Here is a 17,378-nt window from a genome sequence, read left to right on the forward strand (position 1 = left end):
AAATGGTTGAAAAGAAAAAGATTTTCTTAAAGATCTTATGTTTTAATAGTTTAGTTTGTTTATATCCTTGTAGCAAAGCTGCTGTTCCGCGGTACAGCAGGTGGCGGTAGTGCACCCGGAGGCTCGTTGGAGCTCGTTTATTCACGAGAATAGAAGAAGCGGTCAAGCTGCTGCCTTTGGTCGGCGTGGAGGTCTTGTTGTTCAAACCGAAGATGTCTCTGTTGTACCCCACTCTTCTCATGTGCGTGTACGGCTTCTTTTCCAGCCTCCGGCCTTCGGAGCCCTTCCTTACCGCCTACCTGATGGGGCCTGACAAGAACCTGACGGAGACTCAGGTGAGTTAGCTTCTTGGGCTAAAGGCCACTGAGCCGGTGACTTCAGCGCTGACATCTTACGAAACATAAAGAAGGCTTTGAACTGAATATTTATTCATTTCCTTGGCACCATGCAGACTGATACCAGTGATAATAGTTTTACTCATGCGCGTCATACAGTTAACAAAAATCTCAGTCTACCAAAGCACATAAACAGAAGTTATATTTTGAAAAACCTGTAATTTTATGCATTATCTTATTTTTTCCAAAGTTTTTGTTGACTTTGAGAGTAAAACACTTTTTTAGACTGACGTTTTTTTATATGTCGGTTGCGTGGTTCTGTGTGAGTGGTTAGCGTTGTTGCCTCACAGCAAGAAGGTTCCTGGTTTGAAACCCAGCAGGGGCCTTTCTATGTGGGGTTTGCATGTTCTCCCTGTGCTTGTGTGGGTTTTCTCCAGGTACTCTGGTTTCCTCCCACAGTCCAAAAACATGTATGTCAGGTTGATTGGTGACTCTAAATTGCCCATAGGAGTGAGTGTGAGTGTGTGAGGTTGTTTGTCTCTATGTGGCCCTGTGATGGACTGGGGACCTGTCCAGGGTGGACCCCTGCCTTTCACCCAAAGAGAGCTAGGATAGACTCCAGCAGATCCCGTGACCCTAGTTAGGAATAAGCGGGTATAGATAATGGATGGATGAACTTCCCCTTTAATCCTATCTCTGTAAACCAGGACTGGATGGGCCTCAGTGTGTTTTTATGTGATGTCCTTCCTCCATGGATGTTTTCTTAATGTGCTGTGACCAAAAAAAAAAAACCTGTTTTAACACACACCAGGCCCAGGCAGAGTAATCCTCCATGAGAAGTGGTCAGCTCTTTTGGAATTTCTAGTTAATCCTAAAATAATGAGCTCTATCAAGTAAGGAGCTGGCCTGATTAAATTGGAAAGAGAAGCTTTGATTAAATCTGCTTTTTTTTTTTTTTTTTTTTTTCCTTGAATGGTGTCGCCACAGGTAAAGCATATTAACAAGCTGACCCCAAATACTGAAAATACAGGTGAAGACTCTTCTACAGAGGATTGTGAATCTTTCTCTGTCATCTGCAGGTGGTTAATGAAATCTATCCTGTATGGACGTATTCCTACCTCGGGTTGTTGTTCCCCATATTCCTGGCCACTGACTACCTTCGTTACAAGCCTGTGTTGGTCCTGCAGGCCACCAGTTTGGTACTTACCTATGTTATGCTCTTGGAGGTGCAGGGCTTGATAGCCATGCAGCTCCTGGAGTTTTTCTTCGGGCTGGCCACAGCCTCGGAGGTGGCCTACTACTCCTACATCTACAGCATTGTGGAGACTGAACACTACCAGCGGGTGACGGGCTACTGCCGCAGCATCACTCTGTTCGGATCAGCTGCCGGATCTTTAACCGGCCAGCTCATGCTCTCCGTGGGCAAAGTTCAGCAGCGCCACCTGGTCATCGTCACCCTGACGTCGGCTGCAGCAGCCTTTGTTGCTCCCTGGTTTCTGCCCATGCCCATGAGGAGCTTGTTCTTCCACAAGGGTTGCGGAGTGGCGGAGGAGACGCTGAACAGCAGCAGATCCATCATGAAAAGGACACAGGATTCAGAGAGCGAAGAGCCTCTGAACAGCCAGGACACTTCTATGGTGAGCAACCACTTTGTTAATGAGCGGTTGCATAAAACAAACACAATCAGTCACTTGGTTGTGTTTTACTGTTGCAGTTAGCCATGGCCTCTGAGGTGGGAAATCATAGGACTGGTCTTGTGGAAGTGTTTCGGATGCTGTTTGATGACTTCCTGCAGTGCTACAGACAGCGCACCCTTCTTGCCTGGTCGCTGTGGTGGGCCCTGGCCACCTGCGGCTACCTCCAGGTCATCAACTATGCTCAGCCACTATGGGAGAAGGTTCGTCCATCCCAGGAGTACGAAATCTACAACGGCTACGTAGAGATGCTGTCCACGCTGCTAGGTGAGGCTTTCGTTTGATGTTGACATCTTCTGATGTGAATTGAGATTGTTTTGTCCTTGAAGTGATGTATTCCTAACAGCTGTTCTGTTCTGGTCCACAGGAGCTGTGGCGGCTCTTCTGGTGAGTTACCTGCCTATATGCTGGGCTGTTTGGGGGGAGCTGGCTCTGTGCGTCCTATCCCTGCTCATGGCCGTGTGCATTTTCGTCATGGACACACTGAAGAACATCTGGCTGTGCTACGGCTCGTACATCGTCTTCAGAGCCACATACATGCTGCTCATCACTGTGGCTACGTAAGTACAGTCGATCAGTTGCGATCTAAGTTTTATTTCCCAGGAACCATGAGAACCACACGGATTTTAATTTTAACAGTGTGTCAGATTTGTGTGAATATTTGCAAAAATCCAGATGGAACCAGTAAAGGCAGGAATATGAGCAAGAGGAAGAAGCTGAGTTCAGTGACAGCTGCAGGGGGAAGTCAAAAAAGACTAAAAGGAGAGGAACTGCATCAAAACCACAGAAAATAGAGACAAGTATCCATCATAGCATGGAAGGGAGACTGTATCTCAGTGATAATACCTCTGAGTGTGAACATTGCATGATTATAAAGGATTTTGCAATCTCCAACTACCAGACCCCAGTCCAACTCCTTGCTTTACCAACCCACAATGGGGACAAGGCCAGGAATCTCTTCTCTGAATAACAAATTCCAGTTTACAACAAGTCTATCTTCAGGCGCCGAGACACTGCAGTCTTCACGACTGGGCAGTCTGACATCAAAGGTTGCAGTGACCTGTGACATGAATTACTACAGTTTATTTTAGAGACTGTTTCCGTGGTCACAGGCAGCTGCAAAAGGAAGCTTGTGTAACTGTAGTTCTGACTGCAACAACCACTGACTGTAATGCCTAAACACCATGGGGCTCGCTCTCACAGTTTGCGTGAATCAACCTAAAGGTTTTTGTCGTGTTCTGATGTGAGAAGTGTGGGAACACCTTAGCAAAAAACTAAGATGAGCCTAAATAAATATTATGTTTCCCCCTCTGTATTTTTTTTTCTGATTATTTTGCAGTTGTGAGAGTATGTGGGTGATTAGATGTCATTTTTCTGAAAGATTATTTACACTGTTTTACTGTCTATGAGATGGGGAGAGATTAAATGTTCCTGGTGATGTTTCCATGTGGTCAGATATCAGGTTGCAGCCAGTCTCAACATGCAGCGGTACGCCTTGGTGTTTGGGGTGAACACCTTTGTGGCTCTTCTGCTGCAGTCTTTGCTCACTGTGGCGGTGGTGGACTCAGCGGGCCTCGGCCTCGATGTCTTCACTCAGGTGAGGAAGCACAGGAAGCCCTGATTTTCCTCTGTAACTTAAAGCCATCACTTCCAAAGCGCAAGCAGATTTTGATTATCCTGTTTGTTTCCCTCAGTTCCTCATTTACGGCGGCTACTTCACGCTTGTTTCTGGGGTCTTCCTCCTCGCTGGGCTTTGCAAACTGGCCTCCAGCAGGCGCTCCAAACACGACGCCCTCCCCGGCAGCCAAACAGAGTCTGAGTCTCCTCCAGCGAGCGACCCAGGCTCCTGCATATAGCACACAAAGATGCTGACTAGCGCCTCACACTCTAAAGTGTCACACAGTGATTCTGCTGGATGACCTCCAGAAACCTGCTCATCCACAGGTTCTTTATGGTGTCCCAGTAGATTGTGACACAGTAGAGGGTAGAAACTGAACAGTTTAAAAGTCAGTCTGTGGCAAGACTGCAAGCTGCTCACTGTCTTTGCACTAATTACAGTAGGATGCATCAATCCAGTTTGGCCACCAGGTGGCAGAAGAGCTGCAACGCAATACGAAACAAGCTGATAAAGCACCTCCTTTACACATCAAAGAGCCCTTTGATTTAGTGTGAGCTTTGATGATCACAGATGAACAACCTTATCTAATAACATGCGCACAATATTTCAAATGTACAGAAATCCATATTGTTGAAAATAATGCCTTAGACTTGAGGTAAAAAAAAGAAAAGAATTGGACAAAGAACGGTACATAATTATTTCTGCTTATGTGTCTGGCACCAGCCAAAACGGTGTGGTTTTTATATATTTTTTTAATTTCCTCCTATTGTTTCAAAGATTGTCATACGGTACCTGCCGAGTACTGATACCGATGAACTGCATCGGTATCAGGCTTGGATATATCTTTCGTGAATCAGCACAAAGCTACTGAAACTTGAATTGTTTGTTGTTGTTGGTCGTTACTGCTGAAAGATTTTTTTTTTTTTTTTTTATTGAGCCAAATCACAAAAAATAATCTCATGGCACTTTACATAGAAACCTCACTGTAATTTGAAAAGTGCCTAAAAGTATCACAAATACTTGAACATTTTTTTAAAATATTATTATTAAATAAGAACAAACCTAAAATTGATGACGTGTTTATCTGTCTCACCAGACTTTTTGTTGTTTGTTTTTGCAGAAGTGGTGACCAAAATGGTTGTTTTCAATCAACCAAACTATGAGTATAATCTATACAAAAATACTTTTAAGATGCGGTATAAATAATTTTGTAGCATGTGTAGAAAAGTGTTGAGCACTTTTTTTAAAAAATAATATCAACAACTACAGCACTCTAATCAATTCAACTTTTATTTATTTCATAAATTCTGTTCATGTATTAATACAAAATACTGATAACAGTGTTGAATTATGTAACCATCACGTATAAGTAGCACTTTTGCAGTACACGCTCAGGACGAATTGCAAAGGCAGAGGCTTGTTTGGTCAATACAGTATGTTTGAGATATTACATGCACATGAAAATCAAATGTGACAGTACTAAATTATTCTCTTGAGTGTTTAAAGAATTGTTTTAGATGTAGAATAGAACCTCTCCTTTTTTCCCCCAATAAAGGTTTCCAAAGTATTGTTTTGGTGTGCAGTATTAAAGTGTAAAATTAGGTACAAACATTGCTCTCTATGCAATAACATAAAAAAAATATTATTCATATTTTTGTGTTCCGTTTGTGTATTTTCTAAGCTGACTTGAGATTCGACTTAGAAGTGTTTCATTTATATAAAGTGACAAGTGGTGACAATTCAAACACCCACTTCTCAGATAGCAATCGGTACAATTTAAATCAATAAATTCCAGGGGTTAAGAGTTGGATAAAGGGTTAGGATAAAGGTGGGTTCAAATTAGGGGGAAGTCTCCAGTGTTTTGTCCTCCACTATATGAGGCTCCAGATGACGGCAAGTGTGGCCATGATGCCATTGAGAATGGCGACACCATAACCCAGGTGGAAACCGTGGCCAGATACATCTCTAGAAGGAAACACACATAAAAACAATTGATCCCCGTTTTTCACATTTTGAGGCTGTCACCTGGAGTAAACCGCCCCGACTGGCTGTAAGAGATATATTTGCTGTAAGATAGTTTGATAAAGTATTAACCTCAAGTGGGCCAGTGCCAGTGGTGTGGGGAACACCATCCCAGGCTGGTACGAGTCAAAGTAGGCGAGAGTCCATGAGAAGGCACAACAGATGCATCCAACGAATACTGACAGCACCAGGATGCTCCAGAAACCTAAACACACACAGAGAACTTATTTTCACACGTCTGATCCACAGTGGGTCAGCTTTAAACTGTACGAGAAGGTGATGGAGCAGTCAATCTGACCCTAAATGACCAAATTGTGATCTCTCACCCAAAATCTTTACTTGGGTCCCGTCCTCTCCTCTCACTGTCTCTGCCCGTAGCTCTGAAACAGTCCAACCACACTGATCAGCATTTTCTCTGCCTTAACAATGTAAAATAAGTTGTTGCATGTAGTAAGTTGAAAATACTTGTGTTCTATTTCCTGTTGCAAAACCCCAAATAAAATACATGTTTGACTTCTTTTCTGAAGCCCTTTAAAAGGTGGCCGTGCGCGAGACACGCACGACTATGCGATACACTTGTACGCATGCGCGCGCATTTACCTTTTAGTATCGGATAGATTAACGCGCAGAAACAACCGACAGCGGCCACAGCCAGGACGGAGCCCAGTACCGACAGCGCGACGACGGACCAGGGTTTAGACCCGCTCCGGTTGCTAAACGCCGGTCCCGTGAGACCACCGGTTTCTGGACGTTCCGTGTCCTCTGGCGAATATGAGCCGTCGAAACTTTCTCGTAAAACGTCCCTGTCCGTCACACTCCTCGGCATTTTCATACTTTTAAAAGTTTATGTAACGGAAGATCGTATGGGTGTATTTACATACTTCAAAATATAAGTCTGATCACTTTTGTTAAGCTCTACGTAGTACACACTAGAACCGAACTAGGTTTCTTCTTTTGCTTTGTTCCAGGCGCACTTCCGCACAAAGAAATTGTCCCTTAAGGTGTTCCGTAGGTGTAGTTTTAGTTTTTACCTGTGGTTATGGGTGTAATTTCAGCTTCATTTTAAAAACAATACTAATATTTAACAAATACTTTTGACTTTTTGAAAGACAAGTGATTTTAGATAACTACGTTGAAGTAAAGCACATCTAGTATTGCATCAATCGTGCAATACTAGATGTAACATTAAATTAACATTAATTAATTATTGATGAAATTTCATTCATGTGCATTTTTTTTAGTATTGTTTCTTCCCTAATTATCTAGAAAAGAACCTGAAAAGAAACGTACCAGTAACTAATAAAATAAGAGTCTGGCTGCAGCTGCGGTTGTAATTCTTCTTCATAACCACCAGAGGGCGCGCACGTAACGAGCTTTTATTTTGCTAAAAACAGCGCAACTTAAGCAGAGACGCATACGTTTACTTTGAAAATAACAAACCGGAAAAGGCGTTGTTGCTGTTTCGTTGCTGTCAACATCGGGCACCAAGTCATAGAAGGACCGCGAAGCTTATCGTGTAATCGCGAAGGAACTGCACGATTACGGTAAATAAACGCTTCGCAGTTTTGGTGCCGTTTTATAAAACTCACTTATGGAGGCAGAAACACAACCGTGCCGTGAACCTTTTTGGAGTCGTGACGTGATTTTTTTTTTTTTTGCGGGGGGGGGGCTAATTTTGTCGAGGTAACGTCTATTCGTTTAGCTAGCTGACTTAAATCTCCGTCTTTAGCAACGCGTTTCCGCACAGCACTGGAGCATTTCATAAAGAGATGTCGTTGCTAATTGCTAACATTAGTGAAAATGAGCTAACTTGCTAAGGCAGTTTGCTAATGTGCTTCAGCTTATTTTTTTGACTAAGGTAACTGTTAGCTAAGTTAGCTTTTTAAAGCTAATATAACTTCGAAGCTTTTTAAATGTTGTGTGTAAAAGTGAAGAAACTCATTTATCCGAGCGCTCACTTGTTGCTTTTATCAGCGGTTAACGTTATAAAAACAGCTAATGATAATAATCAATAGCGTCAGTGTCTCTTGTATGGGGAGAGCGGTTCACCAAACTCCATTTAAATATTTGCCACTTTAACGTGTATTTGGTTTCTTGTCTTATGTTTGGTTTTTAATAAACACTTTATCGAATTTGCCCTCATATACCTGCCGAATTTAAGACGTCACATATTTACTGTCAATGCGATTTACATTGTACACTATAATGTGACCTGTCAGTGCATTTTAGCTGTCTGTCAGCAGCTCCTGACGAACAGCAGTCTGGCTGACAGCAGAAATGTACTAAATAAAAAAATACCTTTCCTGTAGACACATCAGGAAGAATTACAGCTAATGTAATGTAATCTAGAATATAGGTTCCTATGGCAGGACGTTTCAACATCAAATAAGTCGACAGGATTCACATGGAAGATGTCTATAATGTGTTTATGACTAGTCACAAGTGTAATTTAAGATATCTGCAATGACATTTTGCCTAGTAAAAATTGCTCATTGACTTGAATGGAGAAACTGCTTTAAGATATCTATAATTAAATTTTGACTATGCACATTGTGAATTACAGATATCTACAATTACATTTACTATTTACATTTGAGTCAATGAACAGTTCTTGCAAGTCCAAATGTCAATAAATTACAGTTGTCTTAAATTACAGTTGTGACTAGTCATAAATAAATTACAGATGTCTTAAATTACAGTTGTGACTAGTCAAATAAATTACAGATGTCTTAAATGTGAATTCTTTCGGGCAAATAAATGCTAAAAAGGCGAATTGTGAGCAGTCAAAATGTAATTTTAGATATCTTGAATTAGAATTGGGACCAGTCACAATGTAGTTTTGACCAGTCAAAATGTAATTTTAAATATCTGAAATGTTATCTCAGATAAGTGAAATCCATTTGATGTTAAAACGGCTTGCCATAGGTTCCTGATGGATTTGGAAGTATAGACGTGAATGGTGCATACTGTATGTTTTCATTGAAACTGAAGCTAAGATAGTGCCTTTTCTCGAAGATTGAAGAAATATGTTTGTTCATGGTCAGTCTCAACCCTAAGACCATTGTGGGTTTTTGCTTGTGTTATCTCTGTGGTAACAGAAAGAGAATGATTGTGAGGGTTTTGGTCTGCAGTATAGTTTTCCTGGAAACCAATCTCCAGCCCCCTGGAGGACACTTTGCCTAAGCTGCTTTCCTCTACAGCTCTGTGATAGCAAAAGGGTGGGGGGAGGGTGTGTGTGTGTGTGTGCGCTGTCACCGCTGTATCTATCTGTAAACCGTTCATATGTACACACAGTGGCTTTGTGTGTGTGTCGACAGAGCTGAACTGTAACGAGATCCTTAAACTCTCACACCTGTGAACAGGTGTTGTGGCTGGGCACCGGATGCAGTAAATCCTTGAGGAAGCAAACGGGCTGTTTTACTGCCTGACTGATTAGCTGACTGACTGCTTCATTGTCCATAGGGATGTGGGTGTTAAATTGGAAATATAGCAATGGTTAATGAGGTTAACAGAGAGAGCTGGTTTTTGTTTTGGTTAGTTACCTAATCAGTTTGATCATGGAAGATTATTCTTGATGTTGGAAGCTGAGGTGTGGGAAAATAATCTGCAAGATCTCACAAGCACATACACACACAGCAGTGAAATGTGATGCTGTTTTCTGCTCGTTTCATTTACGACCGTTAACCGCACGTTTGCGTTCGCCAGATCTCACAGTGAGGCGATGTGTCCTCATCCTCCTGCTTTGGCCTACGCCAGGCCGACCTGCTGTGTTCAGGAGCGCACAAAGCAGGAAAAGAGAAACATCCAAAATCCGACCCTGTGTCCTCCCTGATGGCTTTTTGATTTTCACTATCTGTGCGTGTGTACATGCGTGTCTGCGTGTGGATGGTGAGCAGCAACGAGCTGACTGCGCCTGTAGGTTAGTGTTGATATTTATTTAAAGCAACATGCTGTCAGCCAGCATAATGTCACGTAGTAGAAAGAGAACAGAGAGCCTTCGTGTGTGTGTGTGTGTGAGTGTGTGAGATAGAGAGCGAGAAAGCAGAGGAAATAATTAGGGGTTGGCGAATAAAAGAGGAAGTATGAGTGTATTGAAAGCGGCGAGGGAGTTGATATGTGAAAAGTACTAGAGATGCAGCCGTTACATTATGCCATTGGCACAGACTCACTGATTATACAGCAGCGGAGATGTTGTGTTTTTTGTTGGGTATAGATTTTTGTCATCCAGAATTACTTTAAAGGTCAGTAACAGATTTTTTTGACACACCGTTTAACTGGAAATAACTGATCCTGAAATTGTTTTTGTTTTATCTTTGAAGTGACGCAAGTGTCTCTGTCTCTTGCAGGACTCTGTGGAAGTCGTGGCTTTCCGAGTCCAACAGCTTGTGTGCGTGTGTGTGCGTATCTGAGGCATTTACCGCGCAGCGTGTGCGAGTGGGTGCCTGTAGCGCCAGTCCGCAGTGTGCGCGATGTCTTCAGAGCTGCTGGTAGATTTGAGCGAAGAGGTTCCGACCCCGCAGTTAGAACAGCTGAAGCTAGCCACGGTCGAGGACCAGCAGTGGCCCCCTGATGAGTCCCCACTCAGCAAATCAGGTGAGAGGGTTTGGAAAGCACTTACAGCCCTTCCAGTAACACGCCTTTAATTGTTTTAGTCATAAAATTCAAACCTTCCATGTGTTTAGATATTAACTCTTGTATAACATTTGTATGTTTTATTAAAGGTAGAGTACTGGCTCTGGTATTATTATTTCAGAACAAAAAAAAGGGTAATTTTCCAAACACTTAAGATACTGGACTGTCTTTGTGTGTCAGAGACAGATGTCTCCCAGCAGTTCGATGCTGCCTCTCCCCACCTGCCCTGGGACCATCCCTTTTATGACATCGCCAGACATCAGATCATTGAAGTGGCAGGTCAGTCCTCCAATCACAGCCCTCATTTTTCTTTGTGTAAAATTTGTAGGCTGAGGTGTAGAATTTGGATTGTTTTTATTTATATATATATATATATATATATATATATATATATATATATATATATATTTTTAAGCATAGGGAAAGTTGTCTGTTTTTATATAAATGATGTTAAACCCCTGCCTCCCTGTGTGACTTTAGGTGACGATAACTTTGGCAGGAAGGTGATTGTGTTTAACGCCTGCAGGATGCCCCCGCAGCACCAGCTGGACCATCACAAGCTGCTGATGTGAGTAAACAGTGATCGGTCGAAACAGAACAAACAAGCAGAAGCAGAGGGAAGGATTCTGTGAGACCTGTTTTAAAACTATAAGAGGTGAAAAGGTTTGTTTGAAGTGGATGGAATTTTTATCCAGGTCCTTGGTGTGAAACAAGTCTCTTTGAAGACTTATTCTGTTTCTGAGACGTCTACTAGGGGGAAGTTTTTTTAAAAAAAAAAAGTCAGATCAGCTTCTGTGAAAGGAAACAAGATGCCTTTTCAGCATTCTTGTTTTTTTTAACCACATCGCCTGACAGCATGTGCTGAAACACCAAGATATTTGATGAAACAGGTTTTTTTTGTGTGTGTGTTTGTTTTTTGCCAGGTATCTTAAAGGAACACTGGACCAGTACGTGGAAAGCGACTACACTCTGATCTATTTCCATTACGGGCTGACCAGCGAAAACAAACCGTCTCTCAGTTGGCTGCGAGACGCATACAGAGAGTTTGACAGGAAGTAAGCTCCGTCTGCTGTGTTTACCTTCATTACATCACAAATGACAAAAGACTCTAGGCTGCTACGCAACAAGCAGACACACCTTTACGCACACATGAGGGTGGTCTATCCTCAACACAAATATGATGTTGCCAGTAGAATTAGGGTTTTTGAAATCCCAGTTCGCACTACTCGGTTCTACTCGACTCGGTTTTGGTCATTTTCCAATACAATCAACATGGGTAAGATCGCCGTACCACGGACGTGCGAAACTAACATGACGCCACCAAGCACAGAAACATCTGCACCTCCTCGTAGGACCACGGTGTTGTTTTGTGAGTACCTTTAGCCATTTGCCTCGCTAAAGACTATAAAAATGGCGGTCACTGTTGTCAGTTTTTAAAAATGGCGGGTTTGATTCTTGTGTTGGACACGGTCATACTCACTCTACGTGAGTATGACGTGACATCACCTGGCCCGCAGTTTGTTGACGTCAAATTTTAGTCTCTTGGAACCTCAGCCAAGCAGGTACAAAAAAAAAGTACCTGGTACTAGGTATTATCCCCTAACGGAAAACCCAAGAAACCAAGTCAAGCCTAGTCGAGTAGAGCCGAGTAGTGCTAGTGGAAAAGCCCCAATAAGCAGCTCCAAAGATGTATGGTGCTTCACAATATCTTCTGTGCATGTGTTCAGGTATAAGAAGAACATCAAGGCTCTGTACATCGTCCATCCCACCATGTTCATCAAGACCCTGCTGATCCTCTTCAAACCCATCATCAGGTGCTTTTAAAAATTTCAAATAACTAAACATGTTTTTGAGCATGACGCTCCACTTCACAGGTGCTGATTAAATCACTAAGATGTGGCTGTAGTGCCATCTAGTGGCAGATGTAGAAAACAACTCTGTAAAATGTGAAGGGTTGAAAATGTACCGTCCATGCTCACCTGACCAAGAAAATGTATGTTGCTTCACAGCGAATAGTCCAGGCATGTTTATGCCCCGAAATTTACCATAGTGTTTAATCAGCAGTTCCAAACTTTTTTTAATTTACTACTGTATCAAGAAAGAAAAGGAAAATCGACTAGACAATTGTGTTTCGCCTTGTTTAAACTGGTAACCCTGCATTTATGAATATAGTCATCATTTAAAATTCACACATTTGCTACAGCAGCTCATGTGAACGATAATATACCTGAAATTGAAACCAGTTTAAAGCTGATTGTCTCTCTTTGTCTCTGTGTAGCTTTAAGTTTGGCAGGAAGATCAACTATGTGAGCTACCTGAGTGAGCTGGAAAACGTAGTGAAGTGTGATCAGCTGGTCATTCCAGCCTGTGTCAAAGAGTAAGAGGCAAAAATCCACTTTGAAATAATACACAGTAAATATTTGCATTTTTAGAATTTATACACACTGTATTTGTATTTTTTTTTTTTTTTTTTTTTAATAACACTCTACCATCTGCTCCCTGTTCAGGTACGACAACAAGTTGAGGGCGTCTCTTAAACCGACCGCTCAGCCTCCCATGTCTCCTCCTGCCAGCCCTCCCCTCCCCAACCAGGTGTTTGGAGTGTCACTCGCATTGTAGGTGGTTAAATCAATGATACTCACATTTGCTCTAAATATTAAATGTCATATTCTTCTGTATTGAGCTCTGGTGTGTGTGTGTGTGTGTGTGTGTGTGTGTGTGTGTGTGTGTGTGTGTGTGTGTCAGGCTCAGACAGAGGAGTCCAGATGGCGATCCAGTCCCTGTTGTGATGACAGATACCATTACCTTCCTTTCAGAGCAAGGTAACTTTTCTTTTGTCTGTGAAGATTCTCAGTCGTCCAGGTGAACATATCTGGAGGCTGAGTTAGGCAACTGGACTTCCAGTAGTCGTGTTGAAACATTTCACCACTCACCCGAGTGGCTTCTTCAGTCCAAGGGGAAGTTGGTCAGAGATCTCGAACTTTCTCAAGTTTTCTTGTGGTGCTTGAAACAGAAACACAGTGCAGTGACAAAACTACTAAAGTTTACTCACAAAAATGATGGTCTGGGGACACACTAGAAGATTTTATATCAGATTTGCCCACAATAACCAATGAGAGCAAGCAGCCCAGAAAACGTTAACAAAACGGATGTTTCGTACTTTTACGCCTCACAAACATGGGTAGCGATCAAAACGACACCAGCGCCAGAAGGAGACATGCTTGTTGTAATTATGTTGTAATTATGCCACATATTGTGTAAGACAAACCACAGCAGGGCCGACAATGAAAAGGCGCGCGTCAGGAAGTCACATTTTGATCACGCGAGTTTCTGTGAAATCTCGTGTCTATGGAATTGCACCTGCTGTTTGTTCCCACAAACAGCAGGTGGATGGTCTCTCGGTCTTGTTGAATTATTTAGTCGCCCACGTTATTAAAATCAGTGAAGATTTTCAAATCATCTAGTGTGTCCCCAGCGTTAGTAGGAAGTGTCGTGTTTTTCAAGGTTTGGAGATCGAGGGGATCTTCAGACGGTCCGCCAACGTGACACTGGTGAAGGACGTCCAGCTCAGGTACAACTCAGGTATGACCATCTCTCCTCCCAGGTGGTTTGTATCTACATGTGTTATTTACATGCGTTTAAATTTGATACATTTTTCCTCTTTCTCTCTTCTTCTTCTTCTTTGTGTGTGTTTTCCAGGTGCGACCGTGAATTTCAGTGAAATGGAGGACGTCCACTTGGCTGCTGTGATTCTGAAGACGTTCCTGAGGGAGCTGCCGGAGCCTCTGCTGACCTACCAGCTCTACAACGACATTGTCAACTTCACCTGTACGTTCACACGTTGTTCACTGCTGTTGTTATTTGTGTTGCTAGAACTCGTACAAATCCCATTCCTGACGTTTTCTCTCGGAGGGAGGTCTAGGATCGGTTTAATTCCGCTCTGATTCTCGGTGATGTTTGTGTTCGGTGCGTTGCAGCTGTACCCAGTGAAGACCAGGTGACGGCGATGAAGACGCTGATAGAGTCGCTGCCAGAGGAAAACCGCATCTCGCTGCGATACCTCATCACGTTCCTGGCTGAGGTACGGCAGATAAACTCGAAGAAGCTTCATATAACAACAGTCTGTTGGTTACCAGCAGCGTCACACCTGTGTGTTCTTGTGTGTGTGTGTGTGTGTGTGTGTGTGTGTGTGTGTGTGTGTTTAGGTGTCAGCCAAAAGTGAGGTGAATAAGATGACCAACAGTAACCTGGCTGTGGTGTTTGGTCCTAACCTGCTCTGGGGGCGGGACAACGCCATGTCGCTCAGCGCCATTGGGCCAATCAACAACTTCACCCGAACCCTGCTGGACCAGCAGCATCTGGTCTTCACCTAAACCCCTGTGCCCTCGCCCCACAGCCTCTCTATCAGTCGGAAAGCTGACACCCTGCTTCTCATACAGCATTTAGTTCAAAGGTACTTCTCAACCAGCAGCACTTAGACCAGTCAGCTCCATCTGCTTTTCCATGAAAACATCATACACTGCGGACCAATGGCGTTTAACTTTAGTCCCCAAGCAGTTTTTACATTCCGACTGGCCTATGAGCAGTGACCGCATTCCCAAACAACCCTGTATAAACAACTCATAGCACTACAGTTCTAGCAGCTATCAAGTAGTCACTTTAGTCACTTTTGGTCCGACTGTGGAGAGAAACCCCGTTGTGGGAAACAGTCGCAAAGTCTAAATAGCAAGTTAGGTCTTTTTGCTGCTTTGGTTTTGCCTGTGATAAGTAAACTGAGCTACCTACCAAGTGCTAAAAATGTAAAGTAGCAATCCCGACACATTTTGTTACAGCATTTTATTGGGCCACCAAATTCTAGATTTTTCCTGCTGGATATGTTGCAAAGCTGTAAAATCCTCCCGTTTAGTCCCTCTCGTCATGCTCCGAAATACTGGACCCTTATGTTCCAAGTGGGACTCGGACCTGATTGTTAGGTTAGTGTGCTATAAAGTGCTGTGACTTAATCTAGGAGTGTGTCTCTCTGGGCATAAATGCAATCAAGTGCAAATATTTATGAGCTCGGTCCCAGTGCGAACGCAGCGCTGTCAGTCGCGTCCCCATTAAAAGTCTCAGGTGAACTTGTAGTCGGTCGAACTCGGTACCAAACATTGTGGACAATCTACGAAATGCTGTGATTAAAAAAACGGAGGCTGTGCGACTCTACCAGCCAAGCGTTACGTGTTAGAAACCCTGCTGTGGGGATGGAATGAGTGCTGGACCTAGTCCTGGTTTAGGTTTCAGACTGAAGACTCACTGCTCTGTAATATACTGTACTAGTTCATCATAGTTTGTGTGACCTTTCTCCCTCCCTTACAGCGTTTCACTTCAATATTGTATTAATTCATTTAGTGGAATTGACTAAACTCTTCTCATTATAGTAACTGTAATTTGGGGATTTGTTTTATTGTAGCATTTCATGGTACCTGTTCTTTTTTTTTTTTTAATGGTACAGGATTAACAGCTGACAAATGATAAATAAATCCCCCTTCCCCCAGGGATTTCTGGGTGTTGAAGTTTTAAAACCTTTACGTTAAGCAGCGATGCCCAGCGCGTGGTGAGAGGGGCTCGTACGCCTGATCATATGAAATCAACACATTTGTACCTTTAGTTGCCTTTGTTGTGCCCCTAACGGAGTTTGTCCAAGTCGTCCGACAGTTTCTGGGTGCTCGCCCTGTCTCCAGGGCGTCCAGCCCCGCGGCCTGTCACCCAGATGTAATCCACAACAAACTGGGCAGTTTTAAAAAAGGTTCATCACCACTGAGCGTGCTTAGTTTTTCTAACCACGCAGGTCTGCTGCTATGGTACCAGGACTACTTGTCAGCACCCAAGTATTGTTTGTATTTTTTTAAGCTGAGTATTAAAATAGAAAAGCGATGATGCCGTGCCAGAGCTGTGCGGTTCTCCAAGATTAAAGGCCATATTCACACTACAGCCATGGAGATGTGTGAGTTGGTTTTACTGTAATTCCGATCGTTTATGTGCTTGTTAAGGGAACCAGTGGTAGTGATACGCTGGACTGCTTTCCTGGGGCAGCTACTAGGCCAGTACTAGTGAAAGGGTTTTATTTTACTGTTGATAAAGCTCAATGTAGACCGAGCCGTCCGTCAGCAGGTCCAATCCGCTTGCAGTTTTCCCGCCACATGTCAGAGCAGTTCCTGCATTTATTGTTTTTAGTCTTTCTGTTTTTTTTTTCTTCATCTACTGATCTCTTGTACTTTCCAGGCCAAATATAATTTCTGCAGCTAACCACGACCCAATTCTGAGATGCGTCTGATAGCTTTATTTTCAGCTTTTTACTTTCCATTCCCAAAGCCTTATTTTCAAGAACTTTTTTGCCATTTATCTCCATATTTTGCTGTTCCAAAGCATTGTATTGTGTGTCAAATTAAAAGTACCTAATTTTCAGTTAAGAAGCTCAGTGGACTTGACCCCAATAGTTGTTAAAAAAAAGGTATTATACAGCATGCATATTTTTGAAGAAATTACCCTTTTTGTTTTAGTGACCCTGATCAATTTACCTCCTACAGTCATGTGGCCAAATGCTGTTAAATCAGTCTTTTATTTTGTTAATGGCCAAAATACTAATAGTAGGTGAATCTTAGTGTTGTAATGTGATGATTCGTAATGCAACGTGACTGAAAAGCATCCAAAAGATCAGAGATTTAGTGTGAGTGATATTTTTAGCAAAAAAAACAAAAATCTAAATGTTGTAACTTAGTCATGTCAGTGTCGTGGTAATTGACATGCTATTGGTTTATGTGTGTGTGTGTGCGTGTGTGCGTGTGTGTGTGTGTAGATCTCTGAACCCAGCACATTTAAATAGACAGAATATGTCTAACTTGGGGTTTTAATAGCGAAATCATGAAAAAGTAGGGCTCCTGCCGTTAAGGTGTGTGTGTGTTTGAGAGAGTGTGTGTGTGTGGTGGTGTTGTCAGGTGAAATCATGATTTTTGTTGTTTGAAATAATGAAAAAGATTCTCTCTTTAGGTCGAAAAAAGCAAGTATTTTCTCAAACTCCATTCAAAACCTCATAGAAAA

General features: G+C 42.6%; 3 protein-coding genes across 6 annotated transcripts; 2 read left to right on the top strand and 1 right to left on the bottom strand.

Moving 5' to 3' along the window:
* The first annotated feature begins 33 nt into the window (after nt 1-33).
* Nucleotides 34-4,312, top strand: slc19a2 (solute carrier family 19 member 2). Of its 2 annotated transcripts, none has more exons than XM_026301614.1 (6): nt 34-335; nt 1,568-1,972; nt 2,050-2,296; nt 2,397-2,589; nt 3,485-3,626; nt 3,724-4,312. In XM_026301614.1, the coding sequence occupies exons 1-6, from the start codon at nt 213-215 to the stop codon at nt 3,883-3,885; spliced, it is 1,272 nt and encodes a 423-aa protein (XP_026157399.1). In that variant the 5' UTR covers nt 34-212; the 3' UTR covers nt 3,886-4,312. The 2 variants fall into 2 exon arrangements, with proteins under 2 accessions (XP_026157399.1, XP_026157398.1); XM_026301613.1 differs by having other exon boundaries at nt 36-335; nt 1,415-1,972.
* Nucleotides 4,313-4,919: 607 nt separating this feature from the next.
* On the bottom strand, nt 4,920-6,639 carry arl6ip6 (ADP-ribosylation factor-like 6 interacting protein 6). The gene is made up of 4 exons (XM_026301622.2): nt 6,270-6,639; nt 5,996-6,049; nt 5,742-5,874; nt 4,920-5,612 (listed from the first exon to the last, which is right to left on the bottom strand). Exons 1-4 carry the CDS (start codon nt 6,499-6,501, stop codon nt 5,519-5,521), a joined length of 513 nt encoding a protein of 170 aa, XP_026157407.1. The 5' UTR covers nt 6,502-6,639; the 3' UTR covers nt 4,920-5,518.
* A 334-nt stretch (nt 6,640-6,973) lies between these two features.
* Nucleotides 6,974-16,072, top strand: arhgap1 (Rho GTPase activating protein 1). 3 transcript variants are annotated; one of them, XM_026301617.2, is made up of 13 exons: nt 6,974-7,213; nt 10,016-10,262; nt 10,488-10,580; nt 10,782-10,869; nt 11,225-11,356; nt 12,029-12,115; nt 12,580-12,678; nt 12,809-12,916; nt 13,047-13,123; nt 13,806-13,883; nt 14,001-14,129; nt 14,279-14,382; nt 14,507-16,072. In XM_026301617.2, the coding sequence occupies exons 2-13, from the start codon at nt 10,139-10,141 to the stop codon at nt 14,672-14,674; spliced, it is 1,287 nt and encodes a 428-aa protein (XP_026157402.1). In that variant the 5' UTR covers nt 6,974-7,213; nt 10,016-10,138; the 3' UTR covers nt 14,675-16,072. The 3 variants fall into 3 exon arrangements, with proteins under 3 accessions (XP_026157402.1, XP_026157400.1, XP_026157401.1); XM_026301615.2 differs by having other exon boundaries at nt 6,983-7,213; nt 10,482-10,580; XM_026301616.2 differs by lacking the exon at nt 6,974-7,213 and adding an exon at nt 7,359-9,910 and having other exon boundaries at nt 10,482-10,580.
* The last annotated feature ends 1,306 nt before the right edge of the window (nt 16,073-17,378 follow it).

Source organism: Mastacembelus armatus, chromosome 2 (assembly GCF_900324485.2).
Source record: "Mastacembelus armatus chromosome 2, fMasArm1.2, whole genome shotgun sequence".
Taxonomy (NCBI): domain Eukaryota; kingdom Metazoa; phylum Chordata; class Actinopteri; order Synbranchiformes; family Mastacembelidae; genus Mastacembelus; species Mastacembelus armatus.

Coding starts and splice junctions, on each gene's coding strand:
- slc19a2 (XM_026301613.1), top strand. CDS start 213: ATGTCTCTGTTGTACCCCACTCTTCTCATGTGCGTGTACGGCTTCTTT. Junction 336..1,414: donor AGAACCTGACGGAGACTCAG/GTGAGTTAGCTT, acceptor TGTCATCTGCAG/GTGGTTAATGAAATCTATCC. Junction 2,590..3,484: donor CTGCTCATCACTGTGGCTAC/GTAAGTACAGTC, acceptor CCATGTGGTCAG/ATATCAGGTTGCAGCCAGTC.
- arhgap1 (XM_026301615.2), top strand. CDS start 10,139: ATGTCTTCAGAGCTGCTGGTAGATTTGAGCGAAGAGGTTCCGACCCCG. Junction 10,263..10,481: donor GTCCCCACTCAGCAAATCAG/GTGAGAGGGTTT, acceptor TTTGTGTGTCAG/AGACAGATGTCTCCCAGCAG. Junction 12,679..12,808: donor ATTCCAGCCTGTGTCAAAGA/GTAAGAGGCAAA, acceptor CTCCCTGTTCAG/GTACGACAACAAGTTGAGGG.
- arl6ip6 (XM_026301622.2), bottom strand. CDS start 6,501: ATGAAAATGCCGAGGAGTGTGACGGACAGGGACGTTTTACGAGAAAGT. Junction 5,875..5,995: donor GACCCAAGTAAAGATTTTGG/GTGAGAGATCAC, acceptor GTGTGTGTTTAG/GTTTCTGGAGCATCCTGGTG. Junction 5,613..5,741: donor CTGGCACTGGCCCACTTGAG/GTTAATACTTTA, acceptor GTTTCCTTCTAG/AGATGTATCTGGCCACGGTT.